The 27,200-nt window shown below is 37.8% G+C and overlaps 1 protein-coding gene across 4 annotated transcripts; it reads left to right on the top strand.

Annotated features, from left to right (window-relative positions):
• The first annotated feature begins 1,358 nt into the window (after nucleotides 1-1,358).
• On the top strand, nucleotides 1,359-22,282 carry LOC131435617 (uncharacterized). Of its 4 annotated transcripts, none has more exons than XM_058603686.1 (5): nucleotides 1,359-1,590; nucleotides 12,316-12,474; nucleotides 19,065-19,145; nucleotides 19,209-19,273; nucleotides 19,335-22,282. In XM_058603686.1, the coding sequence occupies exons 3-5, from the start codon at nucleotides 19,065-19,067 to the stop codon at nucleotides 22,090-22,092; spliced, it is 2,904 nt and encodes a 967-aa protein (XP_058459669.1). In that variant the 5' UTR covers nucleotides 1,359-1,590; nucleotides 12,316-12,474; the 3' UTR covers nucleotides 22,093-22,282. The 4 variants fall into 4 exon arrangements, with proteins under 4 accessions (XP_058459669.1, XP_058459670.1, XP_058459671.1 ...); XM_058603687.1 differs by having other exon boundaries at nucleotides 12,316-12,374; XM_058603688.1 differs by lacking the exon at nucleotides 12,316-12,474.
• The last annotated feature ends 4,918 nt before the right edge of the window (nucleotides 22,283-27,200 follow it).

Below are 27,200 nucleotides of genomic sequence, written 5' to 3' on the forward strand. Positions count from 1 at the left end.
TGAAATATTGCTGGTTTGAGTCCAGGATATGCGCCAACTAAACATGTTCTCTAGAAATAAGAGTTTTTTTCTGCAAAGTAAATTCTCAATTTTAACTAATTTCATAGTTATTTTGGAAATTTTGTTGTTAAAATCAACTAATTCAAAAACAGTAATACGAATTAGGCGCAGAGCTAATTTCGGTCGTTCCGTGAAGGTTCTATCTCGCATCAAACACTCGTTTTCAAGGCTGTTCAACTCTTTTCTAATTTTGCTAATAAACGAGTATATAGCTCTAATGATTACTGAAATCAACTCACTCTGAAGCTTGACAAACACCGGCAACCGCTGCGACAGGCCTCCAACTCGGGCTATCAGACTTCATTGATAGCATCATGTGTTGGATGCTACCATTGTTACACAATATGCATGCGGAACTTTGGCAAAATTCAAACATTAATATTCTAGTTATCGTTTTATTGTGGCGCGTTATAAATATGCAAGTGTTGAACGGCTACGTAACACTGAACATACGAATGAAAGTTTTGCCATTCGTCTATCTATAGGAAAATAGGCAGATGATCATAATCGTTTCATATTTCCCACACAATTACAATGCAAAAAAGGTGCATTTTCCTGTAATACAGCAACATCAGCTCTAAGACATAATCATCGCGGTAACGTAGGTCATCTTTCTATTTTCCATCGCTGTTGAGCTTATTCATCTTTTCTTAGTACTAATGAAACACGATATACCCTTAATCGGTCGCCGTGCACACCTGTGTTGGTAGTGAATGATCGCACAATTTCTGGCTGGCCAGCAGTTGTGTGGCTATGTGTGAATATACTAACTTTGATATGGAGCTGACGTCACGACAACACGGCCTACGATTTGTTTATTGTAATATTTATAGCATTGCCAGTTCCGATGTAGGAGACTGTGTATTGTCCTCCTGCAGCCACCCGTCTGTGTCCAATGTCGCGCGTTTCGGTGAACGCGATTGGGCCGGATCGGAGAGTGTCACGAGGTGTATGTGAAGAAAAATAAAACATAATAATGACTAAGGCAAATAGGAGATGTGGGATAAACCGAGTGGGGAGATGTATGAATATCAGTATAATATAATTACGAGAATATAAAAACATCAAAGAAAACGAAGAATAATGTTCGGCAATGAGATATAAAATTTAGCAACAGTAGAAGGATATCATCAAAATAAATACTATGAGTCATTTGAAATTAATTAATTGTCTAAACAACCTGCAACACTTCACAAACAAGCGAAAAATTTGAACCTTATTTGGATCACTTCAACAGTCGGGGGATGCGGGCTCACACATCTTCGAGTCAAGTGATCAGAATGAACTTCTCTCTGCACTATTCCAGCACGGCAGGTTCCAGGCAGTAGACCGCGAGCTTTGATCGCGATTGGATCGAGTTTTATCAGTTCTTTATTTTCTTTTTTACTACCGCGTTTGCCGGGCACTCCCATACCGGACGGGAGGGGGCGGACGTCTCAAAACGCTAAGAGGTGAATGTGTGATACCGATCGAAAACGCTAATTGAACTACAGTTAAACGGAATCAAACCATCGAAAGTATCTGCAATTGGTGCGTATTGAAAGTACGGTCGATTTCTGGGGTGTGCTCAATTGATTGGCTTCGTTCGAAGTTCAGACTGAAACTGGAGAGTTGCTCGCAGAAGGTGACACCATATTCAGCTTACATTTCGCTCAGGTTAAGGTCTACAGGTGTTTGCATGACGTGATCCGTGATTAGGCAGTTAATTAGTAAATTGTTAGATGAGGACTCAGCTGATCTTCCCGCGTAATTTGCCAACAATCGTTATTTGACATAGAATACAATGTTACTCCGAACATTCGAATGTAAACGTGAGTAACAACTGCTGCACGATGTGACTGTTATTTTGAACACATACGGAAACAAGTTGAACCGAACGTGGGGCATGACATCATTTTCGTATTGGAACTGACTGATCATAATAAGCAAAAAAATAGTGTTATGCTAAATAAGCCTTGTGGGGCGGGGTGGAAAGTTCCGCCGATGCGACTACCTGCGACGTTGTTTTCGATTGCTATGGAGCTAATCTCGAATAAGTGGAAGAAGAATCGCTGATTGGTGGACGACTGAAATTATTCGTGTTTTGCGAATTGCTTACAGAGCAGATAAATTTTCTAGTGGTGTGAATATGACGAAGTGAATTAAACAACACCTTCCGTTTGTTTGCTTTTTTTTCACTGTATGCAGATGATGGTTTGGCTCAGTTTGCACAAGTATGGTTTTTTTTCGGTAGAATGATTTTGCTGATAATCAGCGGTCTGTTGTGATGCGGAAGATTTTCCAAGACAAATATATTCTATTTGGTGATTGTACTTAAAATTGTTGCGATTGCATTTTGCATTTAGTAATAACTTTCTAAGATATGCATAGAAATCGACGAAATTATTGGAAATAGCCGGGAGAGAAAACATAAATGAGGCAAATCCTTTATTTCAAAGCCGAAATCGCTACTGTCGAAATAGTGGAAATTTAATTATGTGAAAAATATAATCACCGACGAAATTAGACTGAACGTTTATACCGATGATATTGAAGATCTACTCTTTCTCTTATAGAGAGATTATGTAATCACTCGAGAGCATAATTAGTAATTGATGTTAAATAATATTAGGGTTACCACCTCGGATGCATTCCTCGCCCGGCAGTAATTTAAAGAAAAAAGATCATACAATTGAAGGGAGTTGCTTTTTTCAACGTTTCTTGTGATGCCGAAAGCATTATAAAATCGTGATGTAATACCTGATGTCGGAGATGTACTTGATGTACACCACATTATACGCACTTTGTTAGTTGTGTATGTACAAATATATTGTACACTGAAGTCTGTTTTATGCGAGTTTACGTACCGTATTAAAAAACCACATAACTCTGAAAATTCGCATAAAAAACCGCATAACTCTGAAAATTCGCATAACTTTGAAACTTCGCATAAAAGAAAACCGCATAACTCTGAAAATTTGCATAAAAAACCGCATAACTCTGAAACTTTGCATAAAAAAAAAACACATAACTCTGAAAATTCGCATAAAAATGTCGCATAAAATTGTCGCATAAAAAAGACCTCATAAAAAAAAACCTCAGTGTATATCAATATGGATCACTTCAACGAATTGAATACAAATCGAAAAAGACATCACAGTAACACCATCTCGTGACGGAAAAGGCTATTAGTTCAGTCATGTTTGATAGTTTGCGTTTAGCGTGCACCCAGTAGTGAAGTGTCACAAATAATTGAGCATGATGCCCACATAAAGGTGTGAACAATTCCATATATAAATGTGTTTTTTTCTGAAGAAAGTAAATATCGCCTATAAATAATGTAGAATTACGCTCTTTTAGACCTATCGTATTCACTTTCAAGAGTTATGAAGCAGTATTTAACTTTGCTCATGAATGTTATGAATAGTGCTGAAAAGACGAAACCTATAGGCTATGAAGGAAATGTTTGGCATATCATTCTATTCTGATATATAAGGAGTGTATCGATAAGTAGTCAGCAACATTCAACCAGTTATTACTCTGAAATGGCTTAATTTTTTGCAGCGTGTTTTGCGGTGATATGTTTGTTTACATGTCAATAACAGCTGCGCAATCGATTGGTTTCGGTACGGTTTATCGTTTCAATGATGAGTCGAATTGATCCGGAAACGCGAAAGAAAATTCTGCACACTTGGTGCTCAGAAAGTGGTGTCACGTACAACGAAATTGCGAAACAGGTGAAAGTGCACCACACCAGTGTCAAAAATATTATCGAGAAGTTCGGTAAGACCCTTTCCATGAAGGATTTACCCCGACCCGGTAGGAAAACGGGTCCCAGCCAGCCCGGCCGGGACATAAAAGTGCTTGAGTACATCAGGAAAAACCCATCGGCGTCGACGCGGGATTTGGCCAAGCAGTTCAACACCAGCATCGGGATGATTCAACGGATCAAAGTTCGGAACTCCCAGAAAACGTACAAGAAACAAGAGGTGCCGAAAAAGTCCCTGGTACAGCAAGTTCAGGCCAAAACAAGAGCGCGAAAACTGTATAACCGGATTCTACAGAATAAAGACAAATGCATCCTGATCGACGACGAAACCTACGCCAAGGAAGACTCTCGAGCGCTGCCCGGACCGCAATATTATACGAAATCGGTGTACCAGGACCTGGACGACGCTGACACCACAGTGGCGATGGAAAAGTTTAAGTAGAAGATGTTGGTCTGGCAAGCAATTTGTACCTGTGGTTTGCGGTCATCGATTTTTTCACGAAGGGCACAATTAACGCCAAGGTGTACGAGGAAGAATGTTCGAAGAAGAGAAGAGAATCAATCTACAGAAAGCATAAGGCTCCTCCTGTCTTCTGGCCGGATTTGGCTTCAGCCCACTACGCCAACCCCGTTCTACAGTGGTTGTCAAAAATAATGTACAATTCGTGGAAAAGGACATCAACCCACCGAACTGCCCGGATCTTCGGTCAATTGAAAGGTATTGGACAATTGTCAAGCGGCACTTTCGGAAGGAAGGTACAATGTCCCAAAACAGGCAGGAGTTAAAAAAAAACTGGACAGCTGCCACCAGGAAAGTCACAAAAGTAATTGTGCAGAATTTAATGAAGAATGTCAAGTCCAAAGTGCGAGCGTTTCACAGAAACTAGGATTTTCTTCAATATAATCAGTGAAATGCATAAAAATGTAATTTTTCTACAATATATCGAAAACTGATGTCAAAATATGTTTCTTTCGCTTTTTTATTCAATAATCAATGTTGCTAACTACTTTTCGATACACTCCTTAGAAAAAAATTAAAATAAATTAACGGTGTATTACAAGTTACTTTGATGGCGATATTTTTTTCATTGTGTTCATGACATTGAATTTGAATTAGTTGAACATTATCTTTTCTCTCAAGGATAGTTATAATGTAAAAAAATTGTCATTTTTACAAACTTTTACATGTACTAAGCGATCTGCCCCTTGCTGAATTAGTTGAACATTATCTTAGAATCGGTGACGCTTGAGGGAAGATCATGCACACGCACTTCTTTAGCACTATCTTCCATATATACTGGAATGTTGCACTTAATGTTCTCGTGCTCCACATAGTGCACATTGTTATTGTCTTTTGCGAATTGAATTGCACCCAACTCTTTATAAAACTGGATGTAAACAACATCATTCGTCTTATTGCATTGAAGTAAATGCACACGTTTAATGTCAAGATGCATTTGCTCCTTAAGCAAACCTTGAAGTTCTCGTATCGAAGGTCGAATTTTGCACTGCTGAAGTCAACAACAATTGCATTCTTTCGTGTCGGCGGTAGCTTTTGTTCGTTTGGTTCACTCGTTTCGAGGTCGTTCTATTGTTCACTACACAATACTGTACTTGGTTTCTTCTGTCCCGAACGAAAGCGGTTTTGTTTTATCGACTGGATGAGATGTGAAACCGAACTGAAAATACTGGATTTGATTGTTGTATGAAAATAAATCGATCATCTTGCGGCATAACGGTTAAATGTTTAAAATAATTCAATTCAAAAAATGCTTTTCAGAAATTTGAAAACAAATATAAATCAAAGTAAAAGTAGTATAAAAATGTACCTTTTAAATATGTTTGAAAGAAATTCATTTTATTCTTTAAAACAAACCAAAATGAATGATTTAAAAAAATAAAGTTCGTTAATTTAAAACTAATTTTTCAAATCGAATTGACAATGAGAAATTCTTATTTAGGTGGCCCTGACACGAGAGAATATTGTCAATGCAAGGAGTTTTTTTGGTTCTTTGTTTTTGGTTGGCGTTATTTCACTTGAGTTTCATAGTCATAGTCCAACAGATTTTTTTTTCACTGGACTGGAGCCTCGCAGTGTCGCAACATCAAGTCGCCACAGGATGGATGAAAATTCTTTCTCCCCCATAAAATACTCGATTAAAACTTGTAAAACACGTAGTAACTCTGCAATGAAAGGCTCAGTTATGTTTTGTTTCGATGTTAATTTCCAGTAGTCTTGGGTACAATCAAAAAAGGCTTATGTGATTCGTTCATCCAGTCTCTCTTTTTTCAAATGATATTTCTGATACTTTGATCGTAGGTCATGCAGTTGATCGAAATATGCTATAAATCTCGTGCTCAACCTTCAACAACATCAGATGCTTTTTGAAGCATTTATCTGTGAATGAGAACTTGGAATAAATAATGAATTTATATTTAAAGTCGTTTTCACTTGATGTCAAACTTAACCCAGTTTCCACCCTAACTGCTGTCAAACCGATTGTTTGAAACTAGTTTCGAACCTAGTTTCAACGTTGTTGAACTGAAAATCGAGTCAGTTTCGAACCTGCTTTTTATCTCAGGTTTACTCAAATCCCCGTTGCTAAGTGCGAAACCAAAACAGTTTCGTGAAAAGAGTTTGTTTGATGAATTTAATCTGGGTCAGTTTCAGTTTTCTCAAGTGAAAACGACATAATAATGAATATGAAAAATTCTTTCAAAGGAGATTATTATTTCTTAAAAACAATTAATCATACTCTTTATAAAGCTTCACGGTTGATTATGACCGACATATTTTTTTAAATCTAGTGGCAAACTGAACATCAGACAATTTTATGTGTTTATAGATTTCATAACCGATGCTTTATCCAACGAATTAAGATTTTGTCCTTTTTGCATAAGCAACGAAATTGAAAATGATTTGGCTTAGTCTTGTTAAGACATAGAGCCGCCTTGAGCAAGTTTTAATTTTGATCAGTATCTACCGAGAAAAACAAATTGGAAAAATGACATGCGAATACAACTATGGGATGGAAACGCGAAAAAGCTACCACACTTACACGTCATATCGTAATCATATGACGTGTAAGTGATTACTGGCGGAGGGGTAGCCATTAGAGATGGTCGGGTATAGAAATTCTTATACCCGAACCCGACCCGTACCCGAGTGATCAGCAAAAAAATTTACCCGTACCCGATTAAAAATTTAAAAAAATACCCGTACCCGACCCGTACCCGATCAATAATAAAAAAAATTACCCGTACCCGACCCGTACCCGATAAAAAATAAAAAAAATTTACCCGTACCCGACCCGTACCCGATAAAAAATTACCTGTACCCGTACCCGACCCGAATGAGTAGTAAAAATTTTACCAAAATTCAGTATGGAAAATATAAAGTGTTTTAGATATCGAGCCGTATCAGGTTGGTAAGAAAAATACATTAAAATGCTTGTTTACTTTTAAACATATAAATACAATGTGAAGCATGAATAATGTAATGTAACTTTTTTTTAAACATGCAAAAAAAAAAAAACAAACGGTTCATCCGAATTCAAAATTTATTTTTTCATATTAAAGTACAATCCTTCCGGGTAATTGTTGAATATAATTTCATTCAAATGGCTGCCTCGGCTGGCCTTGCAGTACGCCATACGGTCGGTCCAGCTTTTTAATACATTTTCGATTGTATGCAGCTTTATTTCAGCTATGGATGCACGAATGTTATCCTTCAAGGCTTGAATTGTCTCTGGCTTGTCCACATAACACTTATCTTTGACAGCCGCTCAAAGATAATAGTCTAACGGTGTCAAATCACAGCTCCGAGGCGGCCAAACGACAGCCGAATTTCGACTGATAATTCGATCTTCGAAGACTGTGCACAGGTGATCGATCGTAGCGTTGGCTGTGTGGCACGGAGCGCCGTCTTGTTGGTACCAAAAGGTGTCCAAGTCTTCCTCTTCAAGTAACGGGAAGAACCAATCGCTAATGATGACGCGGTACCGCTCGCCATTGACCGTGGCGGCGGCTCCTGCCTCATTTTCTAAGAAAAAAGGCCCAATGATGCCGCCAGTCAAAAATCCGCACCAAACCGTCACTCTCTGAGATCGGCTTCTTCATGATGACGTGCGGGTTTTCCGTCCCCAGATGCGACAATTTTGCTTATTAACATACCCGCCGAGATGAAAACGTGCCTCATCCGAGAAGATGATTTTTTTGCACACATTCCGCAACATTACCATGATTTTGAAAGTAAAACTGCACTATTTTCACGCGGTCCTCAAGCGTATACACAACCATTTTCGTTCAGCGGAAGGATACAACTAAGTTTCTGTCAAATCAGAAGTGACATTGAGGTTACCAATGTCGAAATAACCGCTAGTTCAAAAATAAATGTTAGATGGCGGACCCTGTAGATTTTCAATGTCTTTGGTACTTTATAATCATTTACAAATGTCAACAAAAGGGAGTAATATGAACTCAAATTTTTCGAGAAGCATATTTACCCAAAATGTCGTAATACCCGTTGTATTCAATTTTGGGTAGGTATGGTTTTTACGAAACAGTGCGACTTTTGATCCAATTCTTTAGAACCACAAGTAAGCGTGCTCGTTATCTTGACACACAAATAAAAATTCACATTCGAATCACTTGAAAAATCACGTAAAATAGTTTCAAATGTCAAATTGAATATTAAACGTGACGAAAATGAATGTTATGCGAACATCCCCTAAAATGAAAAGTTTGTTATCAGTTCGTTTACGTGAATTGACCAAAGAATCAAACAATGTACGTGTATTCCCGGTGTGAAAAATTCAATTTTGAACATGGTGAACAGTGAGTCCTTCAAGTGTAAGTAGTTTGAACATTCGTAGGAAATTTTTTTGGTTACAATTTTTTACTACAAAGCAAAATGAATTATGATTTTGATTTAAATTTATCTGTCAACTATGCCCGTTTTGTAAGCCTCACAAACCCACACCCACGATGTTATCGGTAGCTGGTGGTTTTTACAGCCACTGAACCGGTGAAACCCTCAACGAGTGAACACGGTGAAAATTTGAGTATTTCGCGAGAAAAGATTTTCACCCTTACTTTTGCGACTCCACGTTGTCACGCATCGAGATTTTCACTTGTAGTCCAGTGAAAAGAAACGAAAATTAACTAGCAATATAGCCCAACTTGCTGTGCCATCAATCGGTGTCATTTCAAGTGAGGTGACACCACCCAGAAGTGCAGAATAAGAAGAACTTCTGTGCAGATTTTCTGAAATAAATGTTCATGTTTTTATGGTAAAAATCCTAATGATTTTTATGAAAGTTTTGAAAATCTCCAACCAATATTTAAAATAACAGTTTTCTGGTATCTGAATGTGATATGAGTACTACACTACATTTTATATACTTCCAATACTTGCATATCAGTCCCATATGGGAAATCGGCATGTTGAGAAAAAGACGATCAAAAGTTTATTTCCGATTTTTTTATTTATTGTGCTCCCTAATGCTGGTCCCGGGTTGGCGGTTCAATACATAGGACGCTGGTCTTACAAGTCAGCTGTCGTATGTTCGAGCTCCGACCTGGAAGGATTCTTAGTGTCAGTAGGATTCATAGTACTAGCCATGCAATGATTCTGTACACTAAGAATCGGCTGCGAAGTCTGTTGAAACAGAAAGGCCAAACTCCACGAAAGGAGAGTAATGCCAAGTCTTTGCTTTGCTCCCTAATGCTAAATCTTGGTATTATTACATGAAATATCGGTAATACACCTTTGCTGTTCCAATATTGCAACAAATGAAATTATTGAAATTTTGCACTGAATGGGACTGATATGCGGGTACTTTAGCATATGGGACACAGAAATGAGTTGATATTTTTTTATATTTTACTGAACAAACCCTCAACTTTCATTGCAATTTCTGAGAGTATATTAAGGAAAGACTCCATTCCTCAAGCTAACTCAAAATTGGCGAAAATCGATATGAGACTGATATGCGAGTATGGGCAGTATATGAATCAAGTAATTTTTACTGAATTGTGCATTAAACAGTTTTAAAATGGCAGTCCATTAAAACCTACGTGAAAAGTAGATTCCGACCGCAACATCATAGAGCTAAGGCAGTGTGTCTTATTAAATATGTTATAAACAAAGTAGGGCGGGAAATATTCACATAACTTTTCACGTAACTATGATTGATATTTTTTTAAATGAAGAAAGAAATGTTTTTTTTTTCTGGAAAAAGATGCCAGTTGACAGGTCTGGTCCTAAGCGCGAATGTCAAAACCCATTGAATCAAATTGATTATTTTCCGGAAGAACTGTTTTGCAATGAAAAAATCTCGTCAACGTGTAAACATATTTATGTGAAGTACAAATGGTCGGGTAATCGATCCGAAAAAAAAAATTACCCGTACCCGACCCGTACCCGAGTGAGCGTTAAATTTTTTTACCCGTACCCGACCCGTACCCGAGTGAGCAGTAAAAATTTTTACCCGTACCCGACCCGTACCCGATTGAAAATAAAAATTTTTACCCGTACCCGACCAAAAACCCGTCGGGTACGGGTACGGGTCGGGTTTCGGGTAAAATACCCGATACCCGACCATCTCTAGTAGCCATAGAGACATGACTATAATTGAATACTCGTGGCGCCCAACCCTAGCGAAGCATGCTCAGTTTTTCAAGACAATTATGCAAACAATTTTCCCGAATAGGAGCTAGCTACGGGTTCGAGTCCCGTCTCTGCGGTGGCTTTTTCGCAGTTTTCATTACATAGTTGTATTTGCATGTCATTTTTCCAATCTGTTTTCCTCGTTAGATACTGATCTAATTAGAAATTTTAAGATTTCATCAAATCTTTTTCACACTGAACCTTGGAAAAAAATGTCTAGAATTTCACAACCGAGTGATAAATATCGGTTTCGGCATTATAAAAAATTGCTAAGACTATTAACAATCCCTTTATTTGAAAATGACCGTGAATGCCGAAACGTTCTACTATTGTGATCAGAGCTACTAGGTGAGGTAATAAGTAATCATCTTAGGATTGAAAAAATTTTAATTTCTTTAAACATCCAACCCGAAAAGTATATTGTGGGAAGGTTTGCAAAACTCTCGATTATTTCCTCGTGCGAGTTCATTTTTCGTGGTTTTTAAGCAGCTTCCGAACACTACTATCGTCTTTAGTTCATAGATGAAAACTCATTTCGTTCTCTATCGTGTAATAGTAGATCTAGGCAGTGTTGGTGATTGCCGAAAATTTGACAGAAGCTGCTATATTGCTATCTATATTGTATGCAACATTTTCAATCCGGTAGAAGATGCTACAAGAACTCGAGTCTCTCAATGCATGAGCCGCGAGAGAATTTTTCTTCATTCCTTCGCTCCACTTCATACTCTGAGTATTTCACGGCCCTTAAAAAAATTACAGTCTGATAATGATCGTTGCTGTGTGGAATTTCCCAAGAGAGAATCGCAAGTTGACAATTATCGCAGAAAATCGAGTCGATGATTCAACTTGATGATTCTCATACTAGGTTGCAATATTTCAAAACCCTTGTTTGGAGCATTCACATACATTTTCATAGACACAACTTATACAAAGCTTATCTGCACATAGTTAGAATAAGCGGTAATAGTAAAATGATTCTGTCGCAATTATCAACTGCCTGTATAGAATTGGATCGCGAAACGAGAATAAGCGACCGTTTGTTGCTTCAGAGAGAATCCCCACAGTAGCGTGCTAACCTTTGATTCTCAGAAATGTCATCGAAAGAAATTCGCTCTCGCACTGGTGTCTATTCTATGTTAAATGAGCCATGTCGGGTGTTTGTTGTTGCGATGATATTAGTCTCTCTTTGATGGCACTGATTCAATCGTGTGGAGAGTGAAGAGTGAGCATTCTTTGATACGATAAAAGCCATCCTTGGATCTAGGTATCATCAACAGTAACTAATCGACCCGATTCCGTATCAACATGGCCATACACGCTTCAGAAGTGCGCTTGCGTTCTTGGTCCGAAGTTAGCAAGCGCAGTTCACAGCGACAGAACATTATTTTCATCTGTAGAATCTGGCCCAAAATATGGCGTATGTGCTCAGTCTTAATCCTCATGGCAACTGCACTCTACGGTGGGCCAACACAATTAAATGTATTTTTCGACATTGTCCTGTGTAACCGCATCGGTATTCTGCTGCGGACTTCAGCGGCAGTGAAGTTTCAACCACCAAAAAACTCTCAAAACCAATATTGTATGGTTTAAGCAAAAGGAGCATTTGCTTTATTATATAAATCCATCCTTTTTTGGGTTTCTTTTGATTTATTGTGTGTTATAGATGAAGTTCTAATTTGTGTGATAATCGAGTTGCATTATTTGATCGAATGAAACCTATCAAAAAGCCTCAAATGTGCACATCAACCAGAAACTCATTTGCCAGCAGAAGCCTAGCGCTTCATAATCACAGTATTTCAAAATGACATTGATCGGTCGTTTCCTGTTCTATCTACAGATTTTCCCTGTCATCATTTCAACCTACATTTGGAGAGAGGAGAAACAATTGCAGCTTACGTAAGTTCCACTGGAAATGAGTTTTGGCCGTAATCACTGTATCTGATGCTGAAGCGAAACATTCCGATTTCAAGGTTAAAGATCCATTGCACACAAAAAGGTGATTGATACGAATGAATAAGTACTGCATCCAATAGCATAGGGTCAGTTTTAACCAAACTGTGTCGCCGGAAAGCTGATTAATCTGAAAAATACCAAGTGATATCGATCCAAGGTGAAAATCAGACCAACAATTAGGGCTTCGTCAAATTGTTTCACAAACAGTTGGAACAAATAAACAACTTCAGATCATCGAATAATTCAGTTGTTGCATGTTGCCATATTTTCGAATTCCATTAGCATCTGGTTCATCATTTGTTGCGAACTGGAAAAGGTGTTAATTTTACGTTCAGGTCGAACGATATGTAAACCATAGAAAATGGTCTTCTGGCAAGGTTCAAAATGTTTTTTTATCTACCAAGAATTGTAGGGTGAAAAATATCTTGCTAAACTTAAAAGTTCTGCTTGTGAATTCACGATATAACTACCAAATTTTTCTCATGTCAAATAATTTGTTTGCCGATCGTGATTTGATTGCATTAGTCTCTCGTTAAAATATAGACTCCACTAAAATGATTGAATTGCCGAATGAAGCGTAATCGTGTTTGCATGACTTCTGGATTAGTCTCAGAAGCAGAAGCATCGCCTACTCAGTTTACCCGTCGACGCTTACCTAGTTATTTTGTTAAGAAAAGAATTATCGGCAAATTGCGTTGGATGTGAAGTGGTCTTTAAATGTAATGTTCACTTGGCAAAGTGAACTATGACTGTGTGAGCAACTTGGAACAAGTTTCCTAAAACAGAGCTGGTCTCGGAACGATGATTGTTTTCAGTTGCCAGAAGTGATGTGCGAGTTCGACCATTATTGTAGGGATATTGTACTAATAGTCTCATCTCATTAGCAGAGTCGCCAAATTATTTTACCGGTTAATCGACTTTTAATCAACGAATTGTGATTAAATCGGATAAAATATCTTTGCTTCAGCTCTAAGAAGCAAGACCGTAGCGAAAATAGTTCGAAATGCGATATAAATCGGTCATTTCTACGACAGGAAACAGGTTTCAATCATTTTAATGAGGTCGTCATACCTTTCCGATGATCGTATATCATTGTCATGGCGTCCTGCGCAGATTATGTTATACACGGATAAAAATCAATTGCTGGTATCATGATTAAGAAATTAAGAAAATCATGAAACATGTCTTCTAATGAGATCATACCTATTATTAATGATAATATGATCAAAATGATGTATCATTTTGCTCATAAAACGGCATGATCTCATGAGAAGTAATATTTCATGATTTTTATGATTTCTCAATCATAGTATCGGCCAGTGCAGTAAAACTTCATTCATTTCAATAGAAATTGAATGTTGAAAACATTGACGATCTCTCTAATGCAGTAAACTTCACTCTCTGACACACACAATGTTTGCTGACGGCCCGAACGGGCAGCATTCAGTTCATCACTTGTTTCTCTTCAATCCAGGTTCACTTTAACCACCGTCAGTTGATCTCTTGAAGTAACAAAATATCTCTTTCAATAGTGTGAGAGCGGCCTTCAAATGAAGCTCATGTAAACATTCGAACTGGTTCAAGATAATAGATGAAAGACAAACCAGATAGCTGAAATATCAATCACAGAACACACATAAATTAATTGTTTCCTCCTTCAGTTTTCATTTTCAATACTTTACTCCATTTATAATTCTATTCGTTCGAACTTGCTTACTACCAAGAGCGAAGGCAATGAAGGAGCTACACTACTTGGCACTCGAAACTGAGCAAGCAAAACGTCAAATGACTAGGTACGATTATTCAACTGACGATGAATTCCGGGAGCTTCACTTGAAAATGGCAGCAAAAGTCAAATTAATTAGTAGGGATATGCTGACGGTCAGAGGCCATAAATTTCATTTTCATCTTATAATATTCGATTGAAAATGAAATTTTACCGCACTGGAATCGGCAATGGATTTGTATCAGTGTACTAATGTCGTTTTCGTTTGGTGCCACTGATGTTTGTTTCGAGTTCAATTCGTTGAGCTGAATCGATAAGTATATGATAAGTATATGATTTTCTAAAGTTTGAGCAAATTCTATACCCATTGTTATATTTATTATACCTAACCCCGTATCCTAACTTTGGTCGAACCTGTTTCGAACGTACATAGTTCGAAAAAATCTCGTGATTTTACATCTTATAAGATGCACATAGATGGAGCGTCGTATTTCACACAAATTTATATTCAAGAATATGTAATAAAATTGTGTGATATGAAAATTACATGGCTTGAATTCAAATGAAATAAAAACAAAAGATCGATAACAACAGCACGACTTGAACCGAGAAACACTAGGTCACAAGCACATCGATAACTCGAATGAACCACAGAAGCACATATCTGTTCGTTGAATAATTGATACAAATAAATCCATGCAGCGGCACTTGGTAGCCAAGTGCAAATTACGCTCGTAATGTTACATGTAAAATTCTGTGCGAGTGGAATATTGCGTCATTTGAAAAATAGTAGTGAATTGTATCGTTTGTAGAATTATGTCACCAGTAAAATTCATAATTTTTTTCTGTGTAGTTTTAAAGTTATTGAATTAAATTCGATTCAGATTCGAACCTAATTTTTGTATAGAGGTGCCAATCTAATCCCTGTCAAAGAGTACCTATGTCATTGTGCCACTTTTTGTCAATACGTCAATGTTTGAATACGTCTTGTTGATGAGTAAGACGTTTTGGATATCTGTAACATCATCTGAAAAACTTTGTATATCGAAAGGAATAAACGGAAAGGTACGAGTGGAATTGATTTTTGAAACAAAAAAAAAAAAAATGGATGAAATCTCTATTGGAATCGATAGAACGATCAATATAATATTTTATTTATGTCGGATAACTCATTTGGATAAAGGTTATTTGGTTGAAGCAATTGTCAAATCAAGTTCCAGCCTCTACCAGTTTTAGCTGGGATAAAAATAATCTTCTTAGATTTGAAAACAACTTGATTTATATTATTTTATTCAATGTCCCCTGTTATGATGATACACTTATTCCAGAGATTTCCAACATTTGGGTTCTGTTTAAAAAGTAATTTTTCGAAAGGTTTACTGCGACGCGGCGTCGATGATCTCCTCACTCGAACTAAGTTTTTAATTGTGTAGCCATCATAGCTTGGTAGTAGATAATAGCCAATAGGGAGCCAAATCGGCTGAATAAAGTGGATAGGAAAGTAATTGGATCACTAAGTTCGTCTCATATGAAGCAGTTTCTCAACGTTTTCGGCTTTCAAGCTCTTCATTAAACCTTCTTAGGCCACTTCGGCTCACGAGCGTGGACTTTTTGCGTTTTGGTTTTCAAATGTTAATGAAGTCTGCAACCACTATTACACGCCAAAGAACAAAATTAGTACTCAGTAATGGATTGACGCCGGCACACACTCATCCTGATCTGTGGCGAATATTTGTGGATCCAGGTATCATTAACAGTTATAAATCGACGTCAAAAACTTATATAGTCTCGCAATGATTTTCAAAAATTTCGTGGCAATTTGATTACAGCCCGAAAAGCTAGTTCTATTCTTTCGTTATGACGGGAAGGCGTCATCAACGTAGTCTTACTATGTATAAAACGCATCGAAAGACAGATTCGAAAAAGGTAGGTTATTGAAACTGCAAAAGTTTAAATTTACAAAAAAATTGCTCTAGAAACAGAACTTGAACCTGCAAGCTTTCTCTACTCCGTGAAATTATTTATTTCAACTACTCACAAAACATTTTTGTTCTTATCGTCCACCTGGTAAATACAATTTCGATTTATTGTATTTATTCTCCCCTTGAGTATCTTGAACAAAATAAAATTACTGAAGGCGTTTGAAGTTAGCAAGATTGCTATCACTTGAAAACAGATGGCACGGTTGTAGATTTCCCTAATAATAAACAAATTGCGGAGGAATATTCTTCATTCCCAACACAACTTTTCCAAATTTTCGATATCTTCATTTTATATTCATCTAACTTTGAGTTGACTTTACCAAGAGACTTGATAAGGAAATCATACAGAGAAATTGAATGACCTTTTCTCAATTCTTAATAACATTCTTTTGTTGAAATTTCATTTTCACAAAAAAATTAAAATAATTTATTGTTGCATTCGATGTAAATAAAACCACCAATCGAAACCTTTCATCCGAGCGTCATGGTCTGTTGGCAGTGGTGATTGCGGTTGTTGTTTACGATCTGCTACAGAATCGTGCTTCAAAAAAAATTAAGGTTAAACGACGAAAGGTGTCGCCGTGGGGCGTAGTACGGTCACGAAATTTCCGATGATATTCATTCTAGGATATCACATCTGACCGATTATGTTTCATGTGAAGTTAAAATAACACATGGAGTGAAAAGTCCCGGGCCTAACAATGAGATCGCAATAGTTTAAAATTAACTTTATTCATTAACGTAATCTTCATCAAGAGCAACGCAATCATTCCAGCGCCGCTCTAACATTTCGATATCACTTGTGTAGAACTATTTATCTTTTGCCTCAAAATAGGCCTCAGTTTCAGCGATAACCTCTTCATTCGTGCGAAATTTCTTACCGGCGAGCATTTCTTTCAGGTTTGCGAACAACCAGTAGTCGCTGGGAGCCAAATCTGTTGAATACAGTGGATGTGGAAGCAATTATGAAGTTCAAATCATGTAGTTTGGCCATGGTTTTGATTGTCTTGATGAAACAAAAAATTTTGCTTTGGGTATGCGATCGTTTCTTTACAATTTCAGCCTTCAAACGCTTCAACAACGCTACATAATATTCACTATTAATGGTATTTCCTTTCTCAAGATAGTCGATAAATATTACACCACACACATCCCAAAATACCGAGACCATAACCTTTCCAGCCGATTGTTGTGCTTTAGGGCGCTTTGAACGAGGTTGCTGTACACTCAGATGACGATCGTTTTGATTCCGAAGTGAAGTGATGAATCCATGTTCCATCCATTGTCATATATCGACGCAAAAATTCCGGTTTACGTTTAAACATGGCCAAACATGCTCAGAATCATCAACACATTCTTGTTTTTGGTCAACAGTGAGCAAACGCGGCACCCACTTTGAACAGAGCATTTTCATAGTCAAATGCTCATGCAATATAAAATCAACACGTTCTTTTAATATCTTCTCGATGCGAGCTAACTCACACAACTTTTCGATCATTCAAAACGATTTTGTTTAATGTTTTCTGGTTTTACCGCCTCATTAGGACGTCCACTGCGTTCTGCATCATCGGTGTCTCTACGACCACGTTTGAGGTCAGCAAACCAACGTTTTATTGTCTCTATTACACTTTTCAAGCCATTGCTTCGCTTGAGCGGTATTTTTTTCCATCAAGAAGCAGTGTAAAATTAAAACACGAAATAGTTTTTGATCGATTGTTCTGAGAATAACAAAAGTAGCGTCGTTCTTAGCACACTAACTCACAAAGTAATGAATAGAATATTATGAAATTTTAACAACTGTCTTTTGAAACTTAGTATTAACTGAAAAAAGGTGACTGCAATAAAACTAGCTCCATCTATGTGGTAGGCCCGGGACTTTTCAGCCCATGTGTTACATCAAACACGTGTTAGACCAATCGAAAAGTTGAGTCAGTTTTGACGCTCGGATATGTCGTTCTCTGAAGTTTATCCAGACGGATTAATGAGGCCAACCGATTCAAAATTAGTAAAAAAAAATTCAATCATCAGTATCAAGCAGAAATCTACGCTAGTAAACTCCCGCGGACCCATTGAAACGTATAATCGTCATCTGGAAGAAACTAATGCCATATTTAATCCACCGACCATTGCCGATCGCCAGCTGCAGACTGAATCTGCAGAATCGACCATTGCGACCGGAATTCGCCACTACCCTAATGATAATACCCTAGTTTTAAGTTAGTTTTAATTTAAAATAAGAAAATGCCCTTGGCATCTAAGAGCTTAAGCAGTGTGCCTTCAAATATGTTACTATTGAATAAAAAAAAATACGCTAGTAAACCATAATTTTGATTTTTCGGTAACCAAAGTAGAAGGTACTTGTCACTGGAAACTGATTTGAATTAGCCGTGTTGACATCAAATAGTCTCCTATTTGGTTCACCTATCGTGTCTTCGTTCATAAATTGGTTGCTAATGCGACAAAAACTGTTGCCATATACTCCAAAATGAATCTTACTCACTTTTCTCAAACCGACTTCGATTTTACTGGTTTCGGAAGTACCTGTGATAGTGAAACTCATTTAGTTTTCTCAGAGATGGCCTGACCGATCTGAGAATTGTTTCATTCTGTAGGTTTATGGACAAACTTTTTTTGTTTTCCAAGTTTTGTTCAACCACACTTTTATATATGATAATGTGAGATATATGAGAAAAGCATCATTACATCACTAGGTGAACCAAAACAGGTTTGTTTTTAAATGAACTTAAAATTACTTGATTTCCTACGGTAGTATCGCAGTATTCAGTCTTTTTCACAGTTATTATAAGTTTCGTAAGCTCAAATTGTGGGTGAATAAATTGACGAAGAAATAAATAAATTTAGTATTTTCATTCGCGTTGAGTATTAGTATTTATAATTTGTAGAAAAAATCCTTTACTTTTTCAGATGGGAAACTCTTTATGCAAGGAACCCAATGCGAACAGGTCACTGCGACCAGGAAGAATGTTCAATAATTTCGGAAATGTAGTAAGTAAAGCACAATACTTTATTGCGATGCTCCCATAATCGGACAATTATTTTTTCACCCAGATGTGCCCGAATGGCTTAGGCAAAAACAAAACGGGCTTCAACAAAACCTACTTGGGCCGACATGTGTAATATTGCATCCAAATTTTTTATTGCGGGAAAATAAATTCAATTTTACCTCACTTGCAGACTGGAAACCACGCCGAAACCGAGCACCGCTGACAGTTGGCGCAGTGCCACTTTGAGTGTACCAGATGGTGGGGGCAACGTGATCGACAGACCTCCGGTGGCGCCACCTCGTAAGAAGCGCTCGACACTGGAACGTGGTACATCTCCTCAAACATTGAAGGTAAAGAATGGCTTCAAAGATGTCTTCGGTGCGGATAGTCGCCGAGCTTCACATGACGTGCAAACAACAACGTTGCAGGATAAAAAGTCTCGGGACACCGTTGATGGGGGCCTGTCGGAGAAAACCCAGTCTAGTTATGAAATCGGTGCAAAGGTTGATGCGTTCAGTGACTTCTCTATCATTCCTACCAAAACTGAATTGGAAAAACCAAAAGTAGAAGTACCCATGAGAAATCACGTGCCGCCGAAAACGGTTACGGTTGGAAACAGAAAGTCGGATAAATTTTTCGGGGAAAACCTATCGGATTCACTATCGATCATACCAGTTGTTACTGAGAGGCGAAGGAGTTCCAAGAAGGGCATGGAAGATTTGGATAAAATTGATCAATTTATAGAGAAAAATGTCCTAAAATCTACATTCAGAGAACCGTCCCGTAACGATGGATCCGTCGTTGAAAGCCAACTCCAGAACAACATTGTTGAATCAAAGGTTCCGACAGAAGTAAAATCAAACATTGATGACAATAGGAATGATTTGAACGAAAAAATGGAAAAACAAATAAACAAGCCAATTGACGAAACCGTTGCAAAGGAAACACACCTGGGTAAGAAAGCCGAATTTTTGATGGCAATGCTTGAAGATTACCAGGAAGACCGATACCTCGGAATGGTACCTGTGGAAGAGCCAGTAATTGTACCTCGGAAACGCAAGACCCGTCATATTTGCGATGATACCGATCACATGCACAATCTGTTGCACAACCACGAGAACAAACAGTCTTCCAAAAATCTGATTACTACAGAAGCATCAATCGAAACTCCACCGCGCAAACCTAATCGAGACTTTGGGAAGTATCTGGCGTCATTGAATAGTTACAGTGATTCGGACGAATCAAGTTCAACGAAACCGGTTCGCAAGCAGCGACCGGTTTCCCGGCGAAGTTTATCGACACCTCCACTACCGCCGAAGTTACCAAAGAGTATGTCGGAAACCCAACTTCGTATAAATTCCGCTGCGGCTCGCATAGATGCTTCCCAGAAAACGGAGAACTCGGACGACGCGAAAGCGCATAGCCCCAGAACCCTGAAGCGAATCATTTCCATGCCATCAACTACCAATCTGATGAAGGCAGAGTCACGCAGCTCGACTCCTCAGCCTCCATTGCTAAAAAGCAGCAGCTCCAGCTCATTTCTTATGAAGGATCTGCAGAAAGCACAAATGTCCATGGGTAAATTTATTCCGGAAGATCACCACTACAACGCAGCAGACGAACTGGTCAAACCCAAATCTCGGCTGACACATAGAAAAATATCAGTGCGATCCGTGGATAGCAATCCTGGGAGTACAACGCCCACTCAAGAAGTGAATCCACCTAAGTTTACTATCGGTAGCAGAGAAGTTGTGCGATCTCCTCCAATTCTCGACAACATGTCACCTCCGAAGGTCCCCAAACGACGAAAATCATCTGCTAGTGAATCGAAGAACAGTTCAATGCTAGAGCCAATCACACGGAAGCGTCCACTTCCGAAGGAGATACTTGGGTTTGATTTGGGAACCTTCATGGTTTCGTCACAGGTACTTCACCATCACGATATAACCAATGTGATGGAAATGGTGTTCAACGGTAGTGCCAGTGACGAGAACATTATCGAGGAATTCCAGGCTTACTTGGAAGATCAGATTAACTCGGAAATAAATGACCCCAACTCGAAAAATCCCAATTCCGTAAAGTTACTAAAACTCCTCAATGAGAATTCCTACGAGGAGGACGAAGATATACTAGACGATGTAAAATTAGATCTGGTGGATTCGGATGATTCGAACAAGCTATCGGATATAGACGACTGTTTCGATCAGGAGTTTGAGAGAATAGAGAAGAACGAAATTTATGCTAAGCTGTCTCCTAAACTTGAGATTAAAACTCCAGTGCAAAAGGGAAGAGCCGGCAGCACTGATGAGGTCAGTGCTTGGTTTGAAACAGAATCAGAGCTTGGTTCAGTGGTAGAAAGATCAGATAAGCTAGGAAACATGGTGAACGTGAAAAGTTGTACACCTCGACTTGGTCGACGTGAAAGTATTGAAGATGTTGACGATTGGTTTAAGTTCCACACAGAGTTATTCCCAGCAAAGGAAACATTTGTGGGGGTTCGCAAACAACGCAGAGGATCAGATGGTTTTGTAACATACGATACTACACGGCAGTACCCTTTCGGCGAGGCGAGACATCGGCGTGATTCGCTTTCGGCAGAATTGTTCGAAGACATTACCAAACTTCACGATCTAGGCGTGGATAAAGAAAAGTTGAAGTCTCCAGTGGCTTTGTTGAAGAATCAACGCTTACAAGAACGACGTGGATCGGATGGATTGGTCGTGTACGATACTAGCTGCAAGTTTCCGTTCGGAGAGCCGAACACCGATCTTCCTCGTGCACTGGAGAAACAGAGTAAGGACATCCACACTAACAACGAAACGAAAAAATCAACGGCGAATGATAACGATGAAGTTCCAAAAGAACACAAAACATCAGCAGAGAAAAGTAACGAAACGGAACATTCCACCTTGTTGAAGTTTTTCTCCAAGGAAAATTTAATAGAATAGGGTGTGTAGCAATATACACTTCTAGCTATTATTTCAAAGTGCGTCAGTATTACAAAAATTGTACAGCCTTGATATGTATATTGAGACTTCACAAAAGTTACCGAATATATTATGTAGAAATAATAGTTGTTGCCTGTGAACCATCGAGGAAAGAGATGTTCGTGCCATGCAATAAAAAAAATTTTAATCGACAAAACTGCTGCTGAAACTCTCCGAATCACCCAGAATAAGAATTTTTTAAAAATTTTGCAAAGCTTATCAACGTTTTGGCGACTTTACTTTACTTACTTTACTATGGGTAGCCTTTTCGGTAGTCAGATTATCAGTGATCGCATTCAGCTTCTAAATGCAGGAACTGAATTCAGAACCTTAGTTCCAGGCTTAGAATGTAGTTCCAGATTACAGGTTCAGCAATTAAAACTATGACTCTGGAACAGAATCCTAATTCTAGAATCTAAAACTGCTTTATTGACTAGATTTTGAAATTGAATTTAGTTTTCTAATTTATGTTCGGAACGTGAATCCAGGATTCTGATTTAGGATTTCAACTTCAGATTATGGAATAAAATTCAGAATATTAATTTTAGATGTTGATTATGTAACTAAGTGTTAGAACTGAACTCCGAAACAGAATTTGGGAACTGACTTCTGAGCCAGAAGTAAATCTCTGAATTAAGTTTCATAATTTAATTCCTGAATTCTGTTCCAGTTGTTCTGTTGTTTAATTTCTTAGTTCAGTTTCAGAATTCAGAACCTGCATGCTGGAACTAAATTCCGTATGTGAAACTCCAGATTTTTGGTGCTGGTGTAGATAAATCGACAGTGTAATGATGCCAATTATCTCATATAACTCATGTTTTCATAAATATTACAAAAGGATTTTCTTTGGACTTTAAATAAAAAAAGTTTGTCTGGCCATAAAGTAGCATAACCTTTTCAATTTATAAACATTTTTGCTCATTTTCGCTCACATACTTCGTTTAAAATTTTAAGAATACAATCTATGAAACCATGAAACCTTTCATTTGAGTCTAATGCTGTTTTAGCACTGCGCTGGTGTAGTGCAGCAACGATTATAATCGCTCCAATTTGGGTGTAATTAGGGCATCCTTTTCTACTCTACACTGTTGGAAACGAACACGATATAAGTTTGTGAAAATTTAGTCAGCCGTCTCTGAGAAAATGAACAGTTCCGTTTTTGAGATTTTGACCACTATTTCTGGAGGGTTGCCAACCGGTATAGCTGAAATCGGTTCGCACTACCATAACCTATAAATTGAAACAATTTTGAGCCAAATTCTCATATAGAAAGGCTATGTAATAACTGATAAAACCGGATTTTAAACCGAGACTCGAAGGACCAAGTGTCATAAACCATTCTATTCAGTTCGTCGAGTACGAAATACGTATGTGTTTGAGAAAAACATGCACTCACTTTTCTCCGAAATGGCTGAACCGATTTTTACAAACCAAGACTCAAATGAAAGGTACTACTGTCCCATAGAAATTTTTTAAATTTGGTATGGATCTTACTTCCGGTTCCGGAATTACAAAGAAAAATGTGCGAGAAATATGCACTCACTTTTCTCCGATGTGGTAGAGACGATTTTAACAATCTTAGACTTAAATGAAAGGCACTACTGCTGCACAGAATTTTTTAAAATTTCATGTGGATCTTACATCCGCTTCCGGAATTGCAGGGTGATGAGATTAAAAACTGCAAATTCAAAAGTTTACCTTCGCAGAAGAAGACGTAAAAATGACCTAATTTTTCAAAATTAGTGGATGAATCACCCCGATTCTGTATTTCGTTCGAATCGGGTTGTTTCGATCGAATACAGAATTGCATTCTGTAGCAGCGCTGCCAACTATACCGATTTATCGATATTCATACCGATTTTTGGACTCGATACAGGAATACAGATATCGACGTGAACATTTCATAAGGGCACATAAACCAATTAGATATTCTCTTTGTTTACTTTCTCTTCTGTTAATAACACCTAAATTTTGACGTTCTCTTACCAAATTTGCATATAGAATGAAAGAAAATATCTCCAGCTTTGTAATAGTATCATACATGTAACGAACAATTGAGTAATAACGCAGATATAATCGAAAGAGAAAGTAAACAAAGAGAATCTGTCAATTGTTCTAGGGCCCTTTTTAAATGTTCACGTCGATATGCTCAAAATACCGATATTGCAATTTTCTTACAGACAAATACCGATTTTCAGTTTTTGAGTTTGATTCCATAGGGGTAAACTAGAGCGACCTTTTTTTTGCTCGCAAAATCAGTTTCCTCACTAAATCGATGTTAGATTTTTCGAGATTGATTTTACAGATTTTTGAAGAAAAAAAAACAGTTGGCAGCTCTTTTCTGTAGCTCGATCGAGTTCGAGTTTTCCATACAAAAGCATCACTCGATCGAATTTCATAATGCAAATTTTTACATTCGTTCGACAAAATTCGATTCGATCGAAATACAGAATAGCGGTGAATTCTTCTAGTTTACAGGTCTTGCAAGTTGAAGGTCACACGAACTCACATCTGATACTACCTTGATCAAAAAGTTCCCGGAATCACCACCGTGCGGCGCTCTCAGTCACCCGATTAGATTTTATTTTTGGTTTGCCACATCTGTCATTGATATTCTATTAAATTTTCAGCTTGATACCAGGACTTTTCAGCTTGATACCTGAACCGTCAACAAGGAGTGATATTTGGGCGTTATGAGACATTTGCGTGAAGCAGTTCGCCGGAAAAGACCAGATTTTTCGGCAAACAACTCGTGGATCTTGCACCACGATTACGCACCGTCACATATTGTCATTGTTATCCGTGAAAACTTGGCTAAAAACGAAACGAACACCATTCAGCAACCACCGAATTCACCTGATTTGGTTCCCTGCGACTTTTTTCTATTCGGTAGACTTAAGAAACCGCTTCGTGTAAAGCGTTTCAGCACACGAGATTATTATGTCCTCACCAGCTCCTTATTCTGAGGTACACAACTCACCTCTGGAGATTCTGAGGTACACAACTCACCTCTGCTGCTGACTATTTGTCCGTCAGAACACAGCATTTAGCAGGCGGAATACGGGTCACCCAGAGTGTAGGGGTTGTCGGAGAAGTCGCAAAGATCAAACTGCATGGTTTAACGTTCTAAGTAGGAACACCAGCTTCCTATCGATACTTTATTTATTGAATCTCATTTGACAAATCTCGTCCTACACTGATTGAAATCAGCATTAAAAAGCTAACATTAGTTATACATTACAGAGATGAGATTATTTTAAAATCGGTATGACTCTGATGGTCATACCGAAAACTGAATATAAAAAATGTCTCGAGGATTGGATCAAGCGCCGGCATTAGGGTGTTGCAGTCGATGGGAAGTACTTTTATGGGGACAATATCGATTTTGATGAATAATTATGTATTTTTAATTTTCTGAATAAATTCCGGGAACTTTTTGATCAATAATTTGATTATAGTTGTCATAAAACTAGTAGTATTTCAAAACTCTTATAAATTAAAATCAGAACCATAAGGCATTCGAATTGTTACTTGGGATGAGAAAGCTATCATCACACCACTAGGTAGATTGAAGCAGGTTTTTTTTAAATTATCGCTTCAAATGAAATTTTCATATACACTGAGGTCTTTTTTTATGAGTTTTTTTTGCGACTTTTTTTATACGAATTTCCAGAGTTAAGCGGTTTTTTATGCGAAATTTCAGAGTTATGCGGTTTTTTTAATGCGAATTTTCAGAGTTATACGTTTTTTTTATGCGAAGTTTCAGAGTTTTGCGGTTTTTTTATGCGGTACGTAAACTCGCATAAAAAAAGACTTCAGTGTACATTTCCCCCTGTATTTCCGGAGCCAGATCTGGATAAATTACCATATCAACTTATGGGAACATAATACATTTCATTTACATCTAAGTTTGTGAAAATCGGTCCAGCCGAGATATTGGTAGGGGAAGGTGTTCGGTTGCCGGCACCCCACCGTAACATTCGACAGAAAGCAGATAGCGTGATTCGACAAATGTCATGTGTGTTTGTAATAGCAGCTTGTAGTTTTTGCTGCGTTCAAAACAAATTTTAATTGCGTGAAAACCAACACAAAAATCATTTCTGACTTTTTTCTAGTATCATAAATCGAAAAGCATCAATCGGAAAGGTGAGTGGATTGAATATTTATGAGGTGAAATCGATCTATTTCGTGATTTAACACCGGAGCCTATCAAAATTTTTGCAACCAAAGATTTGTTTTGTCATTTTTAAAATGTCTACCGATTTTGGTTACCGGCTCCCCATATTTTTCGACAAATCGTGAAAAATTGTCAGTGATATACAGGCTGTTGTCTAGACAAAGCAAATCAAAGTTTTGGCCAAACACCTAGCTGCGCATACAGCAGATTAGAGTGACTATAGTCAGAGTGACGACAGCTGTTCGTTTGGAATGACAGCTACCAGTTCCAAACGAGCAAACGATCTGTCAATTCAATGCAAAGCTAATGGAATGTTTTGAATTGTTGCCAACATTACGGATGAGAAGTCGTCACTCTGGTTATAGGCACTCTACAGCAGATGCTCCACACGTCACCATCCAAATCATCGACCAAAAGAGCCAAGGCGAAGTCACCATCAGACAATGAAGACTTTTTTCCAAAACGCTCCCAAAAAAAAAAACAATTCGACAGTCCCACGACAAAAGGGCCTAACTTCAAATGACAGTTTCTCAATGTTTACTTTTTCTTTTACGATTATTGATTTTATATTTGACACCTAACTCTTCGCAAAACTTTCAAGTTAAAACTACCAGCTTTAGATTTATATTGGAAATTTTCAAGAAGTTGCAGTAATGGCTCCGTAATAATCAATAGAGAAAGTAAACAAAGAGAGGCTCTCATTTGCAGTTAGGATCTTTTGTCGTGGGACTGTCAAATTCTGTTATTTCTTTGAACTTATATTTTTCATTTTTTAGTGAAATTTCTTGGGGTGCTGGAAATCGAACACCTTTTTGAAATGACCAAAATTTATCGCTTTATTAAATTAATATTTTTTTTATCAATCGATTGAATCAACTTAGTTTCTAAATCA

Source organism: Malaya genurostris, chromosome 3 (assembly GCF_030247185.1).
Source record: "Malaya genurostris strain Urasoe2022 chromosome 3, Malgen_1.1, whole genome shotgun sequence".
Classification (NCBI taxonomy): Eukaryota; Metazoa; Arthropoda; class Insecta; order Diptera; family Culicidae; genus Malaya; species Malaya genurostris.